Genomic DNA, 18,046 nt, shown 5'->3' with positions numbered 1-18,046 from the left:
ATTCTAAAACAAACAAACAAACAAACAAACAAACAAACAAACAAAAAACCAAACCAACTCCCCCCAAAGCTGAAGGACCACTCCCCTGGCTCTGAAGTTCAAGCTCTCATGGACAGGCCTTCCTCAGCTGGACTCCTAAAAGCATACTTAAAAAACAAATGACAAGACAGTACAATAGTTACCCTCAGGCAGAAGGATCTATGGGTAGTTGTTGGGGGTGGGGGGGACCAGAGGGACTTCTGAGGTGCTGAAAATATTGTGGGTTTGGGTGTTGGTTAGAAGAGCATTCACTTTGGGTTTGTTTTGTTTTGTTTTTTTTGGCGGCGCTGTGCAGTTTGTGGGATCTTAGTACCCTGACCAGGGATCAAACCTGGTCCCTAGGCAGGAAAAGTGTGGAGTTTTAACCACTGGACCACTGGGAATTCCCAAGAGTGTTCACTTTGTGAAAATTCATCAAGCTGAACAGTTACGATTTTTGCACCTGTTCGAAGGTGTATTTCAATAAGAGGTTAAAAAAAAACCAGTAACAAAGATGGGTCACTTATACATAGCAGACATCATTACATAATGTAAAAAAGAAGTCCTTAAAAATTATGTCCTAGGAAGGGTCCATGTGGTGAAGAGCTGAAACCTCCAGACAACAGCCAGTGAGGCACTGTGGCCCCTAGCTCATCTGGCTGCAAGTAACTAACTGATGACGCCTGCCAGTGAGCATGTAGGTGAGCTTGGAAACAGGTTCTCCATCCTCAGTCAAGCCTTGAGAAGGGCTGCAGGCCTGGTTCACAGCTTGAGGGCAAATGAAAGACCCTGAACTAGAACCATCTAGTTAAGCCACTCCTGGATTCCTGACTCAGAATACCTGTGAGATAATATATGTTTGGTGTTAAAAAAAAAAAAAGATGCAACATCTAAGTACTATCTTCCTTATGTATACTAAAGTGAGCAAAGTGGCCTCGGTAGTTGTACCTACAGAGACATCAGCTTATCGGTTTAAACTGGCAACTTTCCCTTCTCGAAGGGCTGTGGTACAATATTGGTTTCAAAACCCAACCAAGAAAAAAGAAAATACAGCTGGTGGTTATGAGTATCAACTTCTGGATCAAATGGAAGTTAATTTATCTGTAAGATACAGACCAGGGATCTTCTTAATGCTCCTTTCTCCTACCTCCATCTAAACAGAGATTCCATTACAGTAATATATTTTGTTTTATTGCATAAGTGTTTGAATACTACATGCATATATACAACCCTTAATTTTTCTGAAGGTTTTTCTCACAAGAGGAAGTAACACTAAATCAGAATTATCAAGTACATATAAATATGTTCTTTTAAAATACAGACATATTATTTGTACAAATCCACAGAAGAAGTAGCTGGGGTGAGTGAGGGGACATAGCTATTTCATATCATCCAACACAAACATAGCATGCTTTGAAATCAATGTATTAAGTTCTTGTATCCATTTGACTTCTGAAGCCTGCCCAACACAGCATTAGAATTTGACACTTCAGCAGTCTGGCTCCAGTATCTTTCTCAGCCTGGAATCCTTTGCAGTGCCCAGCACAGCAAAGGGCCTTGCACACATTAAACTTTATGGTATTAGCTTAACTGAAAGAAAGTTAGAGAAGTAACTGCTTTTTCTTTTTTTCCCGTTAAAATTTTCAAAAGTTGTACAGAATTCTCTTCTCAAAATGAACCACGGGAAGATCCTCTCATGTTTCCTTGCATATTTTTAAAAGCTAAAAAGACAACTATCTTTTGCTCTAATCAGGCTAAACTTTTGCACTCTGTTAAATTTTAACCTGCCAGTTTAAATGATTTTTCTTGACTCCACAGAGTTACACTGGTGGTCAATATTTAAACAAATATGACTATCTGAAAATTGTATTTTCTGTTACTACACAGTCATAATATAGAGCCTAGTAAATATTACTGTAAGATTGTGGGTAAGGCCCAGCATAACAACATAATAAATCCAACGAAACTCCGGAGTTATCCTTCATTTAATATATTTACATATAATTATATGTTAAATATACTTAATATACAATTATTATAAATGCTTTCCTTTTCCTCTCAAGAGCCTGAATATAGCTAGCACTATTAAAGCTAACATCTGACCCTTCTTAATTTTTTCATTACCACTGTACATTAAGGTATCTTCATTTCCTTACAATAAGTAGTCAGCAAGTAGAAATACTGAATCCTCATTATCTAATCTAACTTTAGATATTAAAAAAAAATAGGAAGGAGGAGTGTTCATTTTATGAAGATAAACACAAATGAGTTCGATTTTTTTTTTTTTTTTTTTTTTTACAGTTAATCACTGCCTCTATGGTGGGTGTCAGAGTCATCTAAGACCAAGATGAAGAAACTCATCACAACAAGGAGATTCTTTCTTACAAGTCTCTCTTAAGAGGCTTGACTATGACACCGACAGAGCTAAAAGGCACAAATATTACAATTTTCCCATTACTACCATTTTGTGACTTCCATTAAACACTTATCAGAAGAGATGCTCAGGACTCCAGCCTGAGAATCATATGACACTTGCTTAGTGTCAACAGAAAACAAAACAAAACAAAAAAAACTGCTCACCCTGGTGGTTCAGGCAAGCACTAGATGCATAATGAGTCAACTATTTAGTATTACACATGAAACTTTCAAAAAATCAGTCTTGAACCTTTGATAGGCTCCTTTTTAAACTTCATATTCCAATAGTGTTTTCAGAAAAATATTCCCCCTCAACGCACTTCAGATTTGTCTTTAATCTTTTCATTTATTTACTCTTTACACACAGGGGAGAATCTATCTTTTTCTTGGGAAGGTTTTCTGCTACAATAAATTACCACATTAAACTTTCCGAGTATCCAATACTAAAAGTAATCTAGTGGTCTAACAAAAGAAAAGCAATATGCCCCATTCTATTTAAAGAGAAAAAACTCTCACAGACTTACCCTGTTGTTATAAAGACCACTAATTTGGAGAGTAACATACTACAACTCTCCAAAGTCAAATAAGACAATGGACCGGCATAGTCCTCTTTGTTTTGAAAAATTAATAAATTCTTACTTTGGTAGGTTTTTATTTTGGGATGGGTGGGGGAAAAATCCCCTTACTAAAAATAAGGCAGACCCTCCTTTGAGACATAATTGCTGTGAAGACTGCTTTGACCCACGCTGACTTTCCTCTGGTGAGGAATGACAACCTTTTTGTTCAAAAGGTGGGAGAGATCACATTAAGAGAAACTTCTTTGCAAGAAATAAAACAGATGTATATGCATAAAAGTACACGGACTTCCTCTGCCTTCCAAAGCATCATTCAGAAAGGCTATCTATTCAAATCATGCTCTGGAATGCTCACAGACACTACCTTTTTTCCCCCCAATAGATAAGAGCATGGGACCCAAAGTCAAAAGCCTTTGATCCACTTCAGCCTTACCCTAAGCAAATCTCATATCAGTTCTGTGCTTTGGTTTGTTTCTTCAAAATGACAGTAGTAGTTCTTGCCTATCTACTCTTTTAGAATGGAAAAATTTAGGAAAAAAACAACACATAAAAAATCCTTCACGCTTCTTAGAAATGGCTGCTATAAAACTCAAGGTGCTCACTATTATTATTACTATCACCTTGTACCAAGTTTTACTGCTATTTCTGAACTAGGCCATGATACTGGCTGTGAAACACAAATCCTGTGGTCTTCCATCTGTGGTTACAATTTTTGATATAATTCTGTCCTGATAACTTGTACCTCACACTTCTAAGATTTATACTCTACTGATCCCTGGCCTGAGAATTTATTTAGTCCCTTCTCTCCCAAAGAAATTGGTAGAAGTCACACCATCCACCTCCTTGTAGACATAATGTGAGGAATAAGATCATCCTCTTTACTCGAGGAATGATAACTATACAGTATGCAAAATAAGGCGACACTTGTTATCCTCTTTTCTTTCTACTTCCCACAACACAAAACCTCTGCTAGAAAATCCGAAGGTTTCTGACAACAGATTAGTAACAATAACTGTCATAAAAATATCAGGTCTAAAGCACAGAGAGGAAAAACTTTATCGAGTTTGCAAGAAATAACCCTGAGTCCTACCGCTACTATTAGGTTCGGTATGGGTTGTCCCTTCCTAGGGCCTGTGCCGTGTCTTTGAAGAAAAGTGGCCTGGGCCCAAAGCACGCCTGGGGCAGCCCTGGAGCCCGACCAGGACCCTCCAGAGCAACGTCTGCAACCAACGTTGCATCTCTCGTTTCAGACACACCCCCTCCACCCCGTGTTTCAGAGGAGGTGTGGGCACTAAACTCCTTCACTGGGGATAGGGGCACCGGAGGGAGGGCGGGCCCAGGCCTGAGCACCCATTTTGGAGGACGGGGGAGCTCGGCCCTGCAGGCTGTGCGATCAGCAGTGGGGGAGTGTAGGACGCATCCGTGGGAGGGGGGAGGAGGCCGGAGGGGGGGGGTCTCTTGTACTCGGGGGCGTGAAGAGGAAGGCGGCGGGAAAGACTCGGTAGAGCGAGGTTTGTCAGTGCGAGGTATTCTTTTTGTTATCTGTTTAGGGCTGGCGAGTGTGATGGGGAAGTTCCCCTCAGGACAGAGTCGGCAAGGGGTCTCCCTGCCTTCCCCGTCTTGGGGGGCACTGAGGACTTGCGAGAGGCCTCCCTCCAGTGGGAGGACAGTCACTGATAAGCGATGTAGGCTGTGCCAGCTGGGGCGCCTATCCCTGAACCTCCAGCCCAGCGCGAGAGGCGTGGGACGGGGTGGGAGGAGATGGAGAAGGCCCCCGGCCCAGGAGGCGGGAAAGGCCCCACAGCTCCGGGACGGGCGGCGGCTCCGGAGCCCCGAGTGACGGCGGCACGGGCCCGGTGAGCCCCGAGCCGGCCCGAGCCCCTTGGGCTGCCTGCGACCCCACTCCCCACTCTCCGCGGCCGCCCCCTCCCCCGCGGCTCCTCTCACCTGCACATGATCCGCCATTTTGCTCCATTCATGCTCCTCTCCGGCCCCCCTCCCCCCCAGCGCGCACCTCGGCCGGGCCGCCGCCGCCGCCGCCGTCGCCGCTGCGCCTGCGCGCTGGGGGCTCGTCGCGCTGCGCTCGCGGCGTAGCACCGCCCGGCTGCGTAGGCCCGGGCGGCCGGGGCCGCGGTTGGAGAATGCGCAGCGCCGTTGGGACGGCGTAAAGGCGCGGCAACGTCAGCGGCCCGGAGACGCTGGGGGCGGGTGGAGGAAGGAGCGGACAGAGGGGCGCTAGGGGAGGGGGCCGGGGGAACAAAGCTTTGTTTACATGGTTTTTAAAGGGGCAGTACTCGCTCCGGCGGGCGGGCTAGAGCGGCAGCGGGACTTGACGCTGCCTTAGCTCATCGGCTTCGCGAGGGCTCCTCGAGGGTCCGGGACATGTCCCCGCCCAGACCCCTGCACCTGGAGGATTCCTCTCTTCCCGAGTGTCCTCACGACGTGCCCCCGGACGCTCCCTACCGCTCTGCGGCCGCGCCACTGCTGTAACACCACACCCCCAGGGGACTCTTCCGGTGCGCCCACCGCCCCAAACCCCCGCCTGGGACGCCGGCATTATTCTTTACACTGCCGACGGTGGCCGAATTTGTTTGTGTCTTTCTGCTCCAGTGGACAGGGGCCACTGCTCTCTGATGCTGGGTTTTACCAGCAATCCAAATCTCCTTGTTTCCATTTCTATCCTTTTCTCCAAGATGAACATTCATGGAAGTAGCCGCCGAAGAGTGGTGATGTTGGAAACGTGCAGAAGCCACGGTTCCGATCTTCCCCAATAGGTTGTTATCTTAACCAGCAGTCTAGGCTTCCTCCTGAGAGGGGTCAGAAGCTGGGGGAGGTGGTGGTGGGGAGTGATAAAGGAGTTTTAGGGCCGCTGGCTCAGTCTGAGTGGGGAAGCCATCCCTCTGGGTCAGGTCAGGTAAGGCTTTGCCTGCTGAGGCCAATTCCAGCCTTTTCCACTAGGAATGATACGTGTTAGATAATGCCGGATCCCGTTTTCAGTTGGATTCCACTCTGGCTTCCAGTCATGGCCCCCAGATTAGATTTTAGCTGGATTCTGAGAGTATTGATTGTCTGAAGTTTGTATTGACTAGGGGACACCACGTGCGATGGAACTGATTATAGTAGTGAACGACACACACTTTCTGTTGTGGATCGAGAGGACTGGTACTCAGCATTCATTTCAAGCTTCGTCCTCCTCCGAGTGTGTCTTCCTGATTTGCAGAGGTAGGACACCTAAAAACTACATTACCCAGACTTCCTTGCAGCTAGGGTTCTGTATGCAAGTTCGGCTCCGCCAATTAGATTCACTCAGAGAAGACTTTGGAGGCAGAGCTTTTGACTGTTGCTTTTGGCAGGACTAACCCCTGAGATGTGGGATTTTTCTGTTTTTGTTTTTCAACAACTTTCCAATGTCCAATCCTTTTAGCTCCCTGAGGGTAGAGAGCAGGGCGGGTGGTCAGGTGCTTCCTTGGTATCTTCTTGGAGTGACGATTGCAGTGGCAGTCTTTGAATTCCCTACCTGCCTGATTGGGTAAAAATTACGGCTCCCTGTGGCCGAGGCCCAAATCCACTCCCCACCAAAACCCTCCCCCACACCTGTTTCTCTCCCTCTATCTTCCCTTTCTCAGTAAATGATACCGTCATTCACCCAGTTGCTCAAACTAAAAATCCAGGAGTTGCCTTGATTACTTAGTGTTTCAACAGTCCCCCCATATCCAATCTACTTGCAAGTCTTGTTGAATCTATATCCGGTACATACCCAAATCTGGCCACTCTTCTTCATCACCACTGCTAGCGCCCTGATCCAGGCTACCATCACATTTATCCTGGGCTCTGATAATAGAGTCCTTGCTTTCCCTGCTTCCTGTCTTGCCCCATGATAATCCATTTTCCCTATAGCTGCAGAACATCCTTTTAAAATCATAAATCAGATCATACACAGCCCTGCTTAAAAATCCTCAAGTGGCCTCCCATCACATTTAGAGTACATTCCAAACCTTTGCTATAGCCCAAGAGGCCATGTGATGGGACCATCTCTCCATGTCCCCCCTGGCTCACAATGCTCTGGTCATTCTACCCTTCTTACGCTTCCTCACATCCAGCTGTACCTGCCTCAGGGCCTTTGCCTTGAAGGAACTTCTGCCTGGAATGTTTTTCCCTCAGATCTTTAAGTGGCTGGTTCCCTCTTATCACTGATGTCTTAGTTCAGTTGTTATCTCCTCAGAGAAGCTTTTCTCACTGGCTCTATTGAAAGTTGTCCCCGACCCCTTCACGGTCATACTTACAGCATTGATCACTGTCTGTACAAAACTGTTTGGTTACATATTTATTCTTTTCATTGTCTGAGTCTTCAACTAGAAAAGAACCACGATGAAAACAGGGATTCTATATATGTCTTGTTTTATGCTGTGTCCCTTCTACCTCTGCACAGAGTAGATGCTCAAAAAAAAAACCCACCCAAAACAAAACTTTTGAGTTAATTAAATTCTTCCCATCTCAGTCTCATTCTAGGGTGCATTTGGGGTCTTGTGAGAACATAAAGGGTTTGAAGTGTTATGTCAATGTTAAGTAACATTATTATGTTAATGAATACTTAGTGGAGAAAGGGTGAGGAATGGGAATGAAACTCAAGAGACTGGTCCTTCCTCCCCACCGTCAGGAACCACTGGGGTGGGAGGAGGCAGGGATGGAATCTTTCATGAACCTGGCTCACATTTTTTCTGTCCTCAGTCCTCCATCCTTCTCAGGACCCCCCCAGCTCCTTGCCCATTTTATACCTTCTTTCCTGTTGTGTGTCCAGAGCTGCCCCTTGGGTAGCTGCACCCCCCCATTCATCCTCGGCGGGGTGGGGGGTTGCCTAATCTCCGGACCTGTCCAAGGAATCAGTCTCTTCCGCTCCTTCCTTTCTTGACCCCAAAGACAAGCCCAAAAGCCCTCTTGTATTAAAGATTTAGTTGCTAATCACTGGCAGGATAGTAACAAAAAGTTGCCAAGTTCCTGCAGCTGTGATCTCTTGATCTGTATGGTTCCTAACTCCCCCTGGGAGAAACCTTTGTAAAGGAAAGGATCCTGGTGGCGAATATTGAGGCACAAATGAGGTGGGGAGGTGTCCCTTTGTTTCCAATAAGAGCCATGAGGAGCCAAGGGGCTCCCCGCCCCCACCCGGGCCTCAATATAAACCACTGAGACCCTTTCCTTTTTGGTTTCTCTCCCTATCATTGGTGCCTGGGAAACCTAAGGGCCTCTGGTTCTCTGCCCCTCTGCTGTGTCTTGGAGCTATCTCTTCTGGGTCCCTGCTCACAGGGTTTGCCTGTGGCCAGACAGAAGTTTACTGGGGTTAGTACTTCCTCTGTGGGGTTCCCACAAGTCCTGCTAGGAAAAGTGAGTGTTGCTCTGAGTTCACTCCTGCAGCAGACAACAGCCACAGGAAGAGAACTTTTCTAGCTCCCACGGGCAAGAGATGGCATGCGGGGTGTCTGAAATTCTGGGGCTCAGGCCTCCAGGTTTAAATAGTTTCCAAGTAATCTGGCAAGCTTGGGCGCCCCCCTGTGGTTCTGAGTGGAATGTGTCCAATCGACCTTGGGGGAAGGTGATCGGCGCGGTGTGGGGAACATCCTCTGTTGTCTTGCTCCTCAAAGTCAGGTCTGGTCCACCCACCAGCAGCATTAGCGTCTCAGGTCTCACTCCACACCTACTGCATCAGAATCTGCACTCTTAACAAGATTTGCACATTAAAGTTTGAAAGACACTGCTCTGGGAGCCCCCAGGACGGCCCTAAGAAAAAAAAAGAAAAGCCCTTCTTTTCTCACTCCATAAGGAGATGCTGAGTCCACCACACACCATGCAGCCCCCAGGTAATGTTGCCTCCCCTAAGGGACTAGAGAAATGGAATAGGCCACCCATTTCCATACTCCTAACCACTTCCCAAGGAGCTTTTCCCACACCGACATCCTTGGTTCCCCCTTGGTCTCTGGATTCACCTGTCCAAATCCAGACAGCTGGGCTGAGTGCCATGAGCTTTACGTGACTCAGTCCTCTCCTCCCAGAGCTCATAACGTATCTTTTAGAGCTGTTTTGGTAAAGCACATGGCATGTACAGCAGAAGGTCTGAGCGGTGTACAGTTCTGCTCTCCTTCCTAAGGCAACCGAACCCCTGTGGTAGAGGAAATGGCTCAGTTACATAAGCACCCATTATGGGGTTACCCCAAGAGTGCTGATCTAATTCTCTGGTTTCCCCAACATTTCTGCACCATGGCTCCTTCAGATTGCTTCTCTAAACCACCTGGCTCTAAGTTAAATATTCTCTGGGGAGCTTAGATTTCCCCAAAGCTATATATCTTCTTCCATGGAGTCTGGATTCCACTTAGGGGTCAGCAATAAAAGGACTGTTGAATTAAAGATCAGGTGCCCTTGGGCTTCCCTGGTGGCGCAGTGGTTGAGAATCCGCCTGCCTATGCAGGAGACACGGGTTCGTGCCCTGGTCCGGGAAGATCCCACATGCCGCGGAGCAACTAAGCCCGTGAGCCATGGCCGCTAGGCCTGTGCGTCCGGAGCCTGTGCTCCGCAGCGGGAGAGGCCACAACAGTGAGAGGCCCGCATACCGCAAAAAAAAAAAAAAAAAAAAAAAGATCAGGTGCCCCGGTACTTCCTTGTCTGCCCCTGTGACCTCAGGAGAGTTGCAAACAGGTGTGTTCATGCCTGACCTTCTTTCAGGGTTAGATAGGATGCCTGGAGACAGTGTGTGCCTGGAAACTTTGGTAACTATGAAGTACTTTTGATAATTCCAAAGCTTTTTTTTTTCTTTTTCTTAAATATAAGAATTGCTACCGTAACTTTAAAAGATAACCTTCAGGGCTTCCCTGGTGGCGCAGTGGTTGAGAGTCCGCCTGCCGATGCAGGGGAAACGGGTTCGTGCCCCGGTCCGGGAAGATCCCACATGCTGCGGAGCGGCTGGGCCCATGAGCCATGGCCGCTGAGCCTGCGCGTCCAGAGCCTGTGCTCCGCAACGGGAGAGGCCACAACAGTGAGAGGCCCGCGTACCGCAAAAAAAAAAAAAAAATTAAAAGATAACCTTCAGATGGAACTCCAGTGTGTTTATAATGCTCTCAAAGGCTGGAAAGAAGGTGAACTCTGACAGTTGAGATGTGCTCGGGGAGCATAGCATGTTTCAGTGTGGGAGTGTTCATGTTTCTAGAAGCTCAAGGAGGTGGTGTAAGTGTGTGTCATTGTGGGGGACAGGGAGTGCTCCCCACAGACTGAAACTGTTGCAGTGGAGTGTGTGAAAGTGGTGAGGCTGATGTGTCCAGTGTGTGTGACTGTGGCTCAGCTCCTACTGAGTTGAGAGACCTGGGTTCTGGTTTGGTGGCCTTGAACCCATCCCTCAGACCATCCTGAGCCTCAGTCTCCTCATTTTTAAATGACAGACTTGGGCTGATTGATTTCTAAGTTCTCTCCTAGCTCCGTCATGCTAAGCATCCAGCTTGAGCATGGGGGGGCCTTTGGCTACTGGTTTTACTGTCGAATTTCATTTCTGGGCCTCTGTACCTGAGTTGCTGCTCACCAGAGTGCTGGAGTTTGGCTTTTTGGAATTCTCTCTTACTCACTGAAAATGCAGGGGGCTTGAGCGTGAAACTCACTCATCAAAAAGAAAACACACACACACATACACACAGAGCAAGAAACCGCAGGGCTTATCAGCCTGTCGTCATCGAGCCGACGAGAATAGTGCAGAACTCTAGGCAGAGAGGAAATGAACTTGCGAGAAGGGGGAACATAGGGCAGAGAGGAGAGAAAGAGGGTGGGAGTGGAAGCCGAGAGCTGAAGCTCAGGGGCCCAGGATGATGGGAAGATGGAGGACGTGGCGGTGAAGCAGGGCTTCCTGTACCTTCAGCAGCAGCAGACTTTTGGGAAGGTAGGAAGAGCACGGCTGGGCTGGGGCTGAGCCGAGGGGCTGGGGGGCTGCTAGAGACTTCCCCGGGGAGGAGAGGAGGCCCTGGAATGTTCCAAAACCCTTATGGGATGGTGGAGACTGTGCCATCTACCACATTGGGCCCAGAGTACAAGCTTGGGAGGGCTCCTTCCTTAGCAGCTGCTTGCCTCTGCGGGCTGGCTCCAAACTGTGCTCTTTGCTGACAGCCGTGGCCCCGGGAGGAGGGGGAAAAAGAGGGCTCTGACTCTGCTTTTCTTGCCTTTCTTGTTCTGTGGTGACGTCTTCTCACCGGGACACCTTGGGAGGGAATGGAAGGCACGGTGGAGGGGATATTTCAGGGTTGCCGTGGAGGTTCCTTCCTCCTTTCCTGCCCCAGTGGGGTACGTTTGGCTGCTGTTGAACTTGAACTGGGGTTCTCTGGGAGCCAAGGCCCCATTGTGTCCAAACTCCTTTTCCTTCTTTGGCCTCCTTGACTGAGGACGTCTTCCTTCCCTCAGCGGACACACCCTGGGGTTCCTCTCTCTGTCTCTTTCAGGGCCTAACTTGTCAGAGGATGAGGCGGGGAGGTTCAGGAGGGTCAGCTGAGGTTCCGGGGGACAGGGCCTTCTATGGGGCCTCACACAGCATGAGAAGCATGCTCCCCTGTCTGGGCCCTTGTGCTGCCTCCTCACCTCTCTGGGCTCCGGGACTCACAGGTTTTCTGCCCCTTGACTTGGATCCCCTGGGTTGGGGCTGCCCGGCCTCCCTGCAGTTGCCTCCACGGGACTCACTCCTGTGCCTTTGTTGCCTTTGGCTTCCTCTCTGCTGTCACCGTAGGCCTCTTACTGTGTTGCTTGGGGTGCATCTCCAATGCTTTCTAACTCCTAAGGCCTCTGTTAGGCTCTCTGCCTCCTTGGGTCTCCCCCGATCTTCATCTCTGTCTCCCCCGGGTCCTACTCTCCCCCTGGTCACCATCTCTCCATCTCCCCACCTGCCACGCATCTGGGGACAGAAATGGCGCCGGTTCGGGGCGGCGCTGTACGGAGGGTCGGGCTGCGCCCTGGCCCGGCTGGAGCTCCAGGAGGGCCCGGAGAAGCCTCGCCGGGGAGAGGTCGCCCGGAGGGTGATCCGCCTCAGTGACTGCCTGCGGGTGGCTGAGGCCGGAGGGGAGGCCGGCAGCCCCCGGGATACCAGCACCTTCTTCCTGGAGACTACGGAGCGCCTGTACGTGCTGGCGGCCCCCACTGCAGAGCGGGGTGACTGGATACAGGCCATCTGCCTCCTGGCCTTCCCCGTGAGTCGCCCAGGGCTGTAGAAAGGGCATGGGGCACTGGGTGCTTGTCACGGGCACATGTGAGAGCCAAGGTCAGGATGCTGGAGGTGGTTCCTTGGTGGCGGTGAGGGATCCCAGTTCAGAATAAAGACGGGGCATTAGGCCGAGCGTGTTTTGAAAGCAAGCTTGCGGTGGCCAGTGGTGGGGCTTGGGATTGGCCATGGTGGTGAGTCTTGGGCCTTCTCCCCAGGGAAAGAGGAAGGAGCTGGAGGGGAAGGGCGGCCGGCCCCGCATGGAGGAGAATGAATTGTACAGCAGCGCGACCACAGGTGAGGGGCCTGCCTCTACTCCCCAGGTGCTCTCTCCAGGGCGTGGTGGGGAGAAGGGGAGGGCTGGCCGGCTGCCGGCTCAGTCTTCCTGCCTTGTGGTTGCCCCCGGCCCCACCAGCCCCCTCATCAGTCTCTCCGCTTCGCTTCCGGCACAGCCCAAGGTCGGGGAGGCTGGCCTGCCTTAAATGTCAGCCCTGCACCCTTGGCCCGCTCCCTCTTGCCCTACTGGTGGGAAAGGGCCCGGCTGAGGGGTCCAGGTGAAGGTGGGGCTCTCGAACTCTCCCTTGTTGGCACCCGAGCAATTGTCTGTGAAAAGAATGGTCTTCTTTCTGTGGATTTGAGCTGTCCTGCGGCAAGGGAGCTTTTTGCCGACCAGGCAAGGCCCCTCCTGCTATCTGTCTAGCCCTCGGGGTGGGCGCGTGGGGAGAGCAGGTGCACACGGGGTGGGGGGCACCTGATGGCATGGGCGGGGGCTGGGTAGGCTGAGAGCTGGGAGGGCAGGGGCAGCTGCATCTGCAGCTGCGACAGGGATTGGGGAGGGGAGGCAGCTGGCTTGGGGCGAGAGGTGAGATGAAGACAAGGCTGTGGCTCTGGTGAGAGGGGAAGGAAGGATGTGGGTACGGGCTCGGGGTGCGTGTGGCTAGGGCATGATGCCTCCTGAGGGAGGGGGTGGAGGTTCCTGGCATTTTAGGGAGTCTGACCTGGCGCAGGGCAGCTCAGCCTTCAGGATGCAGGCTGCAGGGTCACGGGGCCGCGGATAATACTTTTTCTGGAGACCCGGCATGCTACGTAAAGCAGGGCAGAGTTGAGACAGGTTGGCTGCTTCCTATGAACTGCCTCCTTTTCTCCCCTCTCCTCACCAGGGACCCCCCGCAAGGAGTTTGCTGTGACCATGAGACCCACGGAAGCCAGTGAGAGGTGCCGGCTCTGGGGATCCTACACCCTGCGGGCCGGGGAGAGTGCCCTGGAGCTGTGGGGCGGCCCTGAGTCGGGCACCCAGCTGTATGAATGGCCCTACAGGTTCCTGCGGCGCTTTGGGCGGGACAAGGTGAGCAGGGGCTGCCGCAGGCAGGTGAGAGGAAAGATGAGCTGTGAGAGAGAAGAGAGTGTCAGGGAGAAGGCGAAGGGGCCCTCAAAGGAAGGGAGAATGGAGGAGGAAGAAACGATGAGATAAAGGCTGGCAGAAGAGAAACAGCTCAGCCCAGGGGCTGGAGGAGAGAACCAGGCAGGGAGAAATGGTGGTCGAGGCGGGGGAGAAGGAAAGGAGAGGAAGAGGTGGGGAGAGGTGGGAGGGTGGAGCGTGGCAGGCGTGGTGGAGGATGAACTCTACATCAAGCTTCATACTCGGATGGATGGGAGGAAGAAGGAGAAAAGATGAGAGAGGGCTTTGCTTGTCAGCAAAAGCATGGAGGGAGGGAGGGGAAGCGGCTTGGGGAGAGGTTGGAGGTGACAGGTTTGCGGTACGGAGCTGGGTCCAGGAGCAGCAAGCAGCCCCGCCCAGCGGCCCACCAGTCATCGGCGGCTTTCTTCTCCACCCAGGTAACCTTTTCCTTTGAGGCAGGCCGGCGCTGCATCTCAGGGGAGGGCAGCTTTGAGTTTGAAACCCGGCAAGGCAATGAGATCTTCCAGGCCTTGGAAGAGGCCATCTCTGCTCAGAAGAACGCCTCCCCTCCTGGGCGCCCAGCACAGCCAGTCCCCACCCCTGCGGTGCTGCCCCGGCCGGAGAGCCCCTACTCCCGACCCCACGACTCACTCCCACCGCTATCGCCCACCGCCCGGGTTCCCGCCCCCCGGCTGCAGCGGGGCCCAGAGGGGGAGTACGCGGTGCCCTTCGATGCAGTGGCACGGAGCCTGGGCAAGAGCTTGAGGGGCATCCTGGCCGTCCCTCCCCGGGCCCCGGCCGACCCTCTGTACGACAGCATTGAGGGGCAGCCGCCCTCCCGACACGACCACATATACGATGAGCCTGAGGGGGTGGCCGCCCTGTCCCTGTACGACAGCCCGCAGGAGCTCCGGGGTGAGGCCTGGAGGGGGCAAGCCGCAGCTGACAGGGACCCCAGCGGCCTCCAGCATGTCTACCCAGTGGGACAGGACTTTGCTGCCTCTGGCTGGCCACAGGGGACCGAGTATGACAATGTCATGGTACTTAAGAAAGGCCCAAAGTGATGGAGGGTGGAGGAGATGCGGACTCCATCAACTGCCAGCGCTGAAGTGGTCCTGTGCATGCTGGGCCGGGCTTAGAGGCTGGTGAGAAGGAGCCCGGGGGGGGGCAGGTGGGCCTCCCCTTCTAGCTTCTGCTGGCGACTCCTCCTGGCACCGCATCCCAGGAACCTCCCTCCGCTCCTTGCAGAACCCTAGGCTTGGCCGCCTTAGTCTGGCCGGAGGAGTTGTTCCTCCCAGGGCCAGCTGGGTGAGTCACCATCCCAAAGCAGGAAGAGTGCCCTGAAGAGACCCACACTTCTCCTACCCCTTTTCCACTTCCTCTTCCCCCCGCCCACCACCGGCCTAAATGGAACCTCCAGATTTAGGGCAGAGGACAAAAGGATGTCAGCAAGTCGCCCTGGTTCCTTGGCTTGTGCAGGCCACCTGCCTGCTGGTGTCCCCTTCAGGGGACAGCCGTGGCTCCGGGCAGCCTGGAGGATGGCTGCAGCCTCCTGCAGGTTTTGGACTTCTCTGTGGCATAAACATTTCTGAAATATTTCTGTGCGGCATGAGTGTACAAGGCGGGGATGGGATAGGCACGGCCCTGCTGCGGGTGAATGCTTCGACCAGCCACCACTGACACCTCCTCTCCCAGCAGCAAGGTCCTCTCTGGGCCTAAGCTCCATCGCAAACGTCATCTATTCACAGAAGTAGAAGTCTGTGCAAGTCAGGGTGCCCCAGGAAAGATCTTCAAGCATCTCTAAACCTTTCCTAGGGTAGGGTAAAAAAAATAGCAGGGAAACTCTGTGTGTGTGTGTGTGTGTGTGTGTGTGTGTGTGTGTGTGTGTGTAAACCTGGACTGGAAGATGCCCTCTTCGTCTGTAAACTGAGGGGGTTCCTCCATGTAGGTACTGAGAACCCTTACTGTGCTGAACTTCCCCATTGGCCCTTGTATCTCATTTCCCCACAGGCAGGCCCTGTGCTGTCTCCTCTCATCAAAACCTGCTTCCACGGAAAGGGATGTCAGTACATTTCTGCTACCGGCCAACTCAGCCAATATTGTGGGGCACTGCTTGTAAGGCCTGCCCCGGCCTCACGATGCTTCCAGTCCAGAGGGGGCTGAGATGAGGGCACACATGTCTATCACAAGAGGTGGACATAAGTGCCCCAAGGTGTGAATCAAGGCCCTGGGGATCAAGGGAGATTAGCTGTTTGTTGGGGGACAAGAAAGTTTTCATATCGAAGGTGGCATTTAAGGTGGACCTTCAAGGGTGGGAAGGATCGTGAAAAGAACATCCCGGGTAGAAGAACGTGAATGGAGGTGTAGGGGGAGGTACGTACGCACTCAGGAAAGAGTTCTACATTAAGAACGGAGGGGGGCTTCCCTGGTGGCGCCGTGGTTGAGAGTCCGCCTGCTGATGCAGGGGACGTGGGTTCGTGCCCCGGTCCGGGAGGATCCCACGTGCCGCGGAGCGGCTGGGCCCGTGAGCCGTGGCCGCTGCGCCTGCGCGTCCGGAGCCTGTGCTCCGCAACGGGAGAGGCCACAGCAGTGAGAGGCCCGCGTACCACCAAAAAAAAAAAAAACAAAAAAAAAAAAAAAAAAAAAAAAGGAGGGGACACGGGACAATCTAGTTGGGAAGGCAGATCCTAACCGTGATGTGGAGGAATTTGTACCTAATTAAAGGGGAAGGAGGAATGACAAAGTCTTTTTTTAAAAACTTTTTTATTATGGAGAATTTCAAACATACACAAAAGCGGAAGGAGTAGTGTAATACTACTCCTAATTGAATCCATCAATAAGCTTCAAGAATTATCAACACATGGCCAATCTTATTGACAAGGCTTTGCAATTAGCTTCAAGAATTATCAACACATGGCCAATCTTATTGACAAGGCTTTGCAATTAGCTTCAAGAATTATCAACACATGGCCAATCTTATTGACAAGGCTTTTGAGCACGGCGTCCCGTAAGAGCTGTGTGTTAGGTCAATAACCCCGATAACCCTTGGAAAATAGTCTGGGGTCAGAGTGAGCTAAATTGGGAGGGGAAATGCAGAAAGACTGGGGGTTCAAATGCCATTGTAGCGATAGGGCCTGCAGATCTTAGAGTCACATTGGATGTGGAACACAGAGAAATAGGGTTTCGGGAGAGATTCAGTTCTGGGGAAGAAGGTGAGCTTAGTTTCTGACTGAGGCTAAGATGGCCTTACTCTATCCAGCTAGAGGAGTCTCAGCAGCAGCTGGAAAGGGGCTCTGGAGCCGGGGAGGGGAAACAAGATAGAGACCTATGGCCTGCCCAGCCTCCCACGTGGGTTGTGATCGAGTTTTATGTCACACCGTGCCTTTGCTCCTTATTAAGGGAATTTGAGGCAATGGGTGAGCTGGCTGGAGACAGAGGGAGAAGCCTTCCAGGAGCCCTGACTCTTGTCTGTGCCAAAGGGCTATTCCAGTTGCCACCACCCAATCCCAGCCTTAGAATACACTGGAGGCAGGCAGGCCTAATGCCTCTAAGGGGTTCAGTAGTTCCCCTCTCCAGGTGGGATTTGGGGAGCTCTTAGGCTCCTTTCCTTCAGAGCACTTGAGGAGGACATCCCAGCGCAGCCCAGCAGGGGGCAGTGTTAGCCTGTGGAAAGGGCCACTGGGGGCTTAGTTGCTGCCAGCCGTGGGGGCTTGGTCCTGAAGGAGGGAACTTCAGGATTTACTGCCCAAAAGATAATTACAAGCGCGATAATTGGAAGAATCTGCATTTCAGGGCTTGTCCCTTTAGAACCTCAGAATCCCGCTTGGAGGACTGTGGAGCCTGCCTCTGAGAGGTGTGGGACCCTAAGCCGAAAATTGCTCCTTTCCTGGCCTCTCTCCTCCCTGCTGTGATCCGAGGAATTCGGAGCGTTTCCTTCTGAAGCTAGCTTTGCTCGAAAGGGAAAGTGGTAGATTGGGGCCCTGGGGAAAGGTGGGGAGGGCTGGTGGGGGCAGGGGAAGGGAGCGTTTGGGGAAGTGGGAGTGGCTATGAGAGTCCTGAGAATGCTGACCAAGCCCGCAGGGTCCCTCTCAGAATATGTGACCGGGCGGAGGGGTCTTCCTGCAGAGAGCTGGGTCAGCCCATCCTCAATGACACCGTCGCCTCGGACACGTGCATCATTCCTTAGTTCCCTCCCTGGGCCAGCCCCGCCCCCCACCTGCGTGGAGCCTGCGCGCCGAGTGGCTCTACAGGAATGGATTCATGCAGGCGTGAGTGAGACTCAGCAATGAATCTCCGCAAACAGAAACACAGAGACGAAGCCCTTCTTACAGTGTTTCTCTGGCAGCCTGTTGTCAAGGGGCAAATTCATACAGGAGGAAGCAGATTGGTCTCGAAGGGGAGGGGGCAATGTAAGCCCAAGAGGCAGCT

General features: G+C 51.9%; 2 protein-coding genes across 4 annotated transcripts in view; one reads left to right on the top strand and one right to left on the bottom strand.

Annotated features, from left to right (window-relative positions):
• Nucleotides 1–5,057, bottom strand: part of XPO7 (exportin 7) — an 85,765-nt gene extending 80,708 nt beyond the window's left edge. For both annotated transcript variants that reach the window (XM_059071309.2, XM_059071310.2), the window contains exon 1: nucleotides 4,956–5,057. In XM_059071309.2, coding sequence (XP_058927292.1) covers nucleotides 4,956–4,973 — 18 coding nt within the window. In that variant the 5' untranslated portion in view covers nucleotides 4,974–5,057. The remainder of the gene's footprint in view (nucleotides 1–4,955) is intronic.
• Nucleotides 5,058–10,778: 5,721 nt separating this feature from the next.
• DOK2 (docking protein 2) lies at nucleotides 10,779–15,212 on the top strand. Of its 2 annotated transcripts, XM_059071313.2 has the most exons (5): nucleotides 10,779–10,917; nucleotides 11,927–12,208; nucleotides 12,438–12,516; nucleotides 13,380–13,564; nucleotides 14,056–15,212. In XM_059071313.2, exons 1-5 carry the CDS (start codon nucleotides 10,855–10,857, stop codon nucleotides 14,680–14,682), a joined length of 1,236 nt encoding a protein of 411 aa, XP_058927296.1. In that variant the 5' UTR covers nucleotides 10,779–10,854; the 3' UTR covers nucleotides 14,683–15,212. The 2 variants fall into 2 exon arrangements, with proteins under 2 accessions (XP_058927296.1, XP_058927297.1); XM_059071314.2 differs by lacking the exon at nucleotides 11,927–12,208.
• Nucleotides 15,213–18,046: the final 2,834 nt, after the last annotated feature.

Source organism: Kogia breviceps, chromosome 8 (genome assembly GCF_026419965.1).
Source record: "Kogia breviceps isolate mKogBre1 chromosome 8, mKogBre1 haplotype 1, whole genome shotgun sequence".
Taxonomy (NCBI): domain Eukaryota; kingdom Metazoa; phylum Chordata; class Mammalia; order Artiodactyla; family Physeteridae; genus Kogia; species Kogia breviceps.
This window is presented reverse-complemented; position numbering and strand designations above follow the sequence as displayed.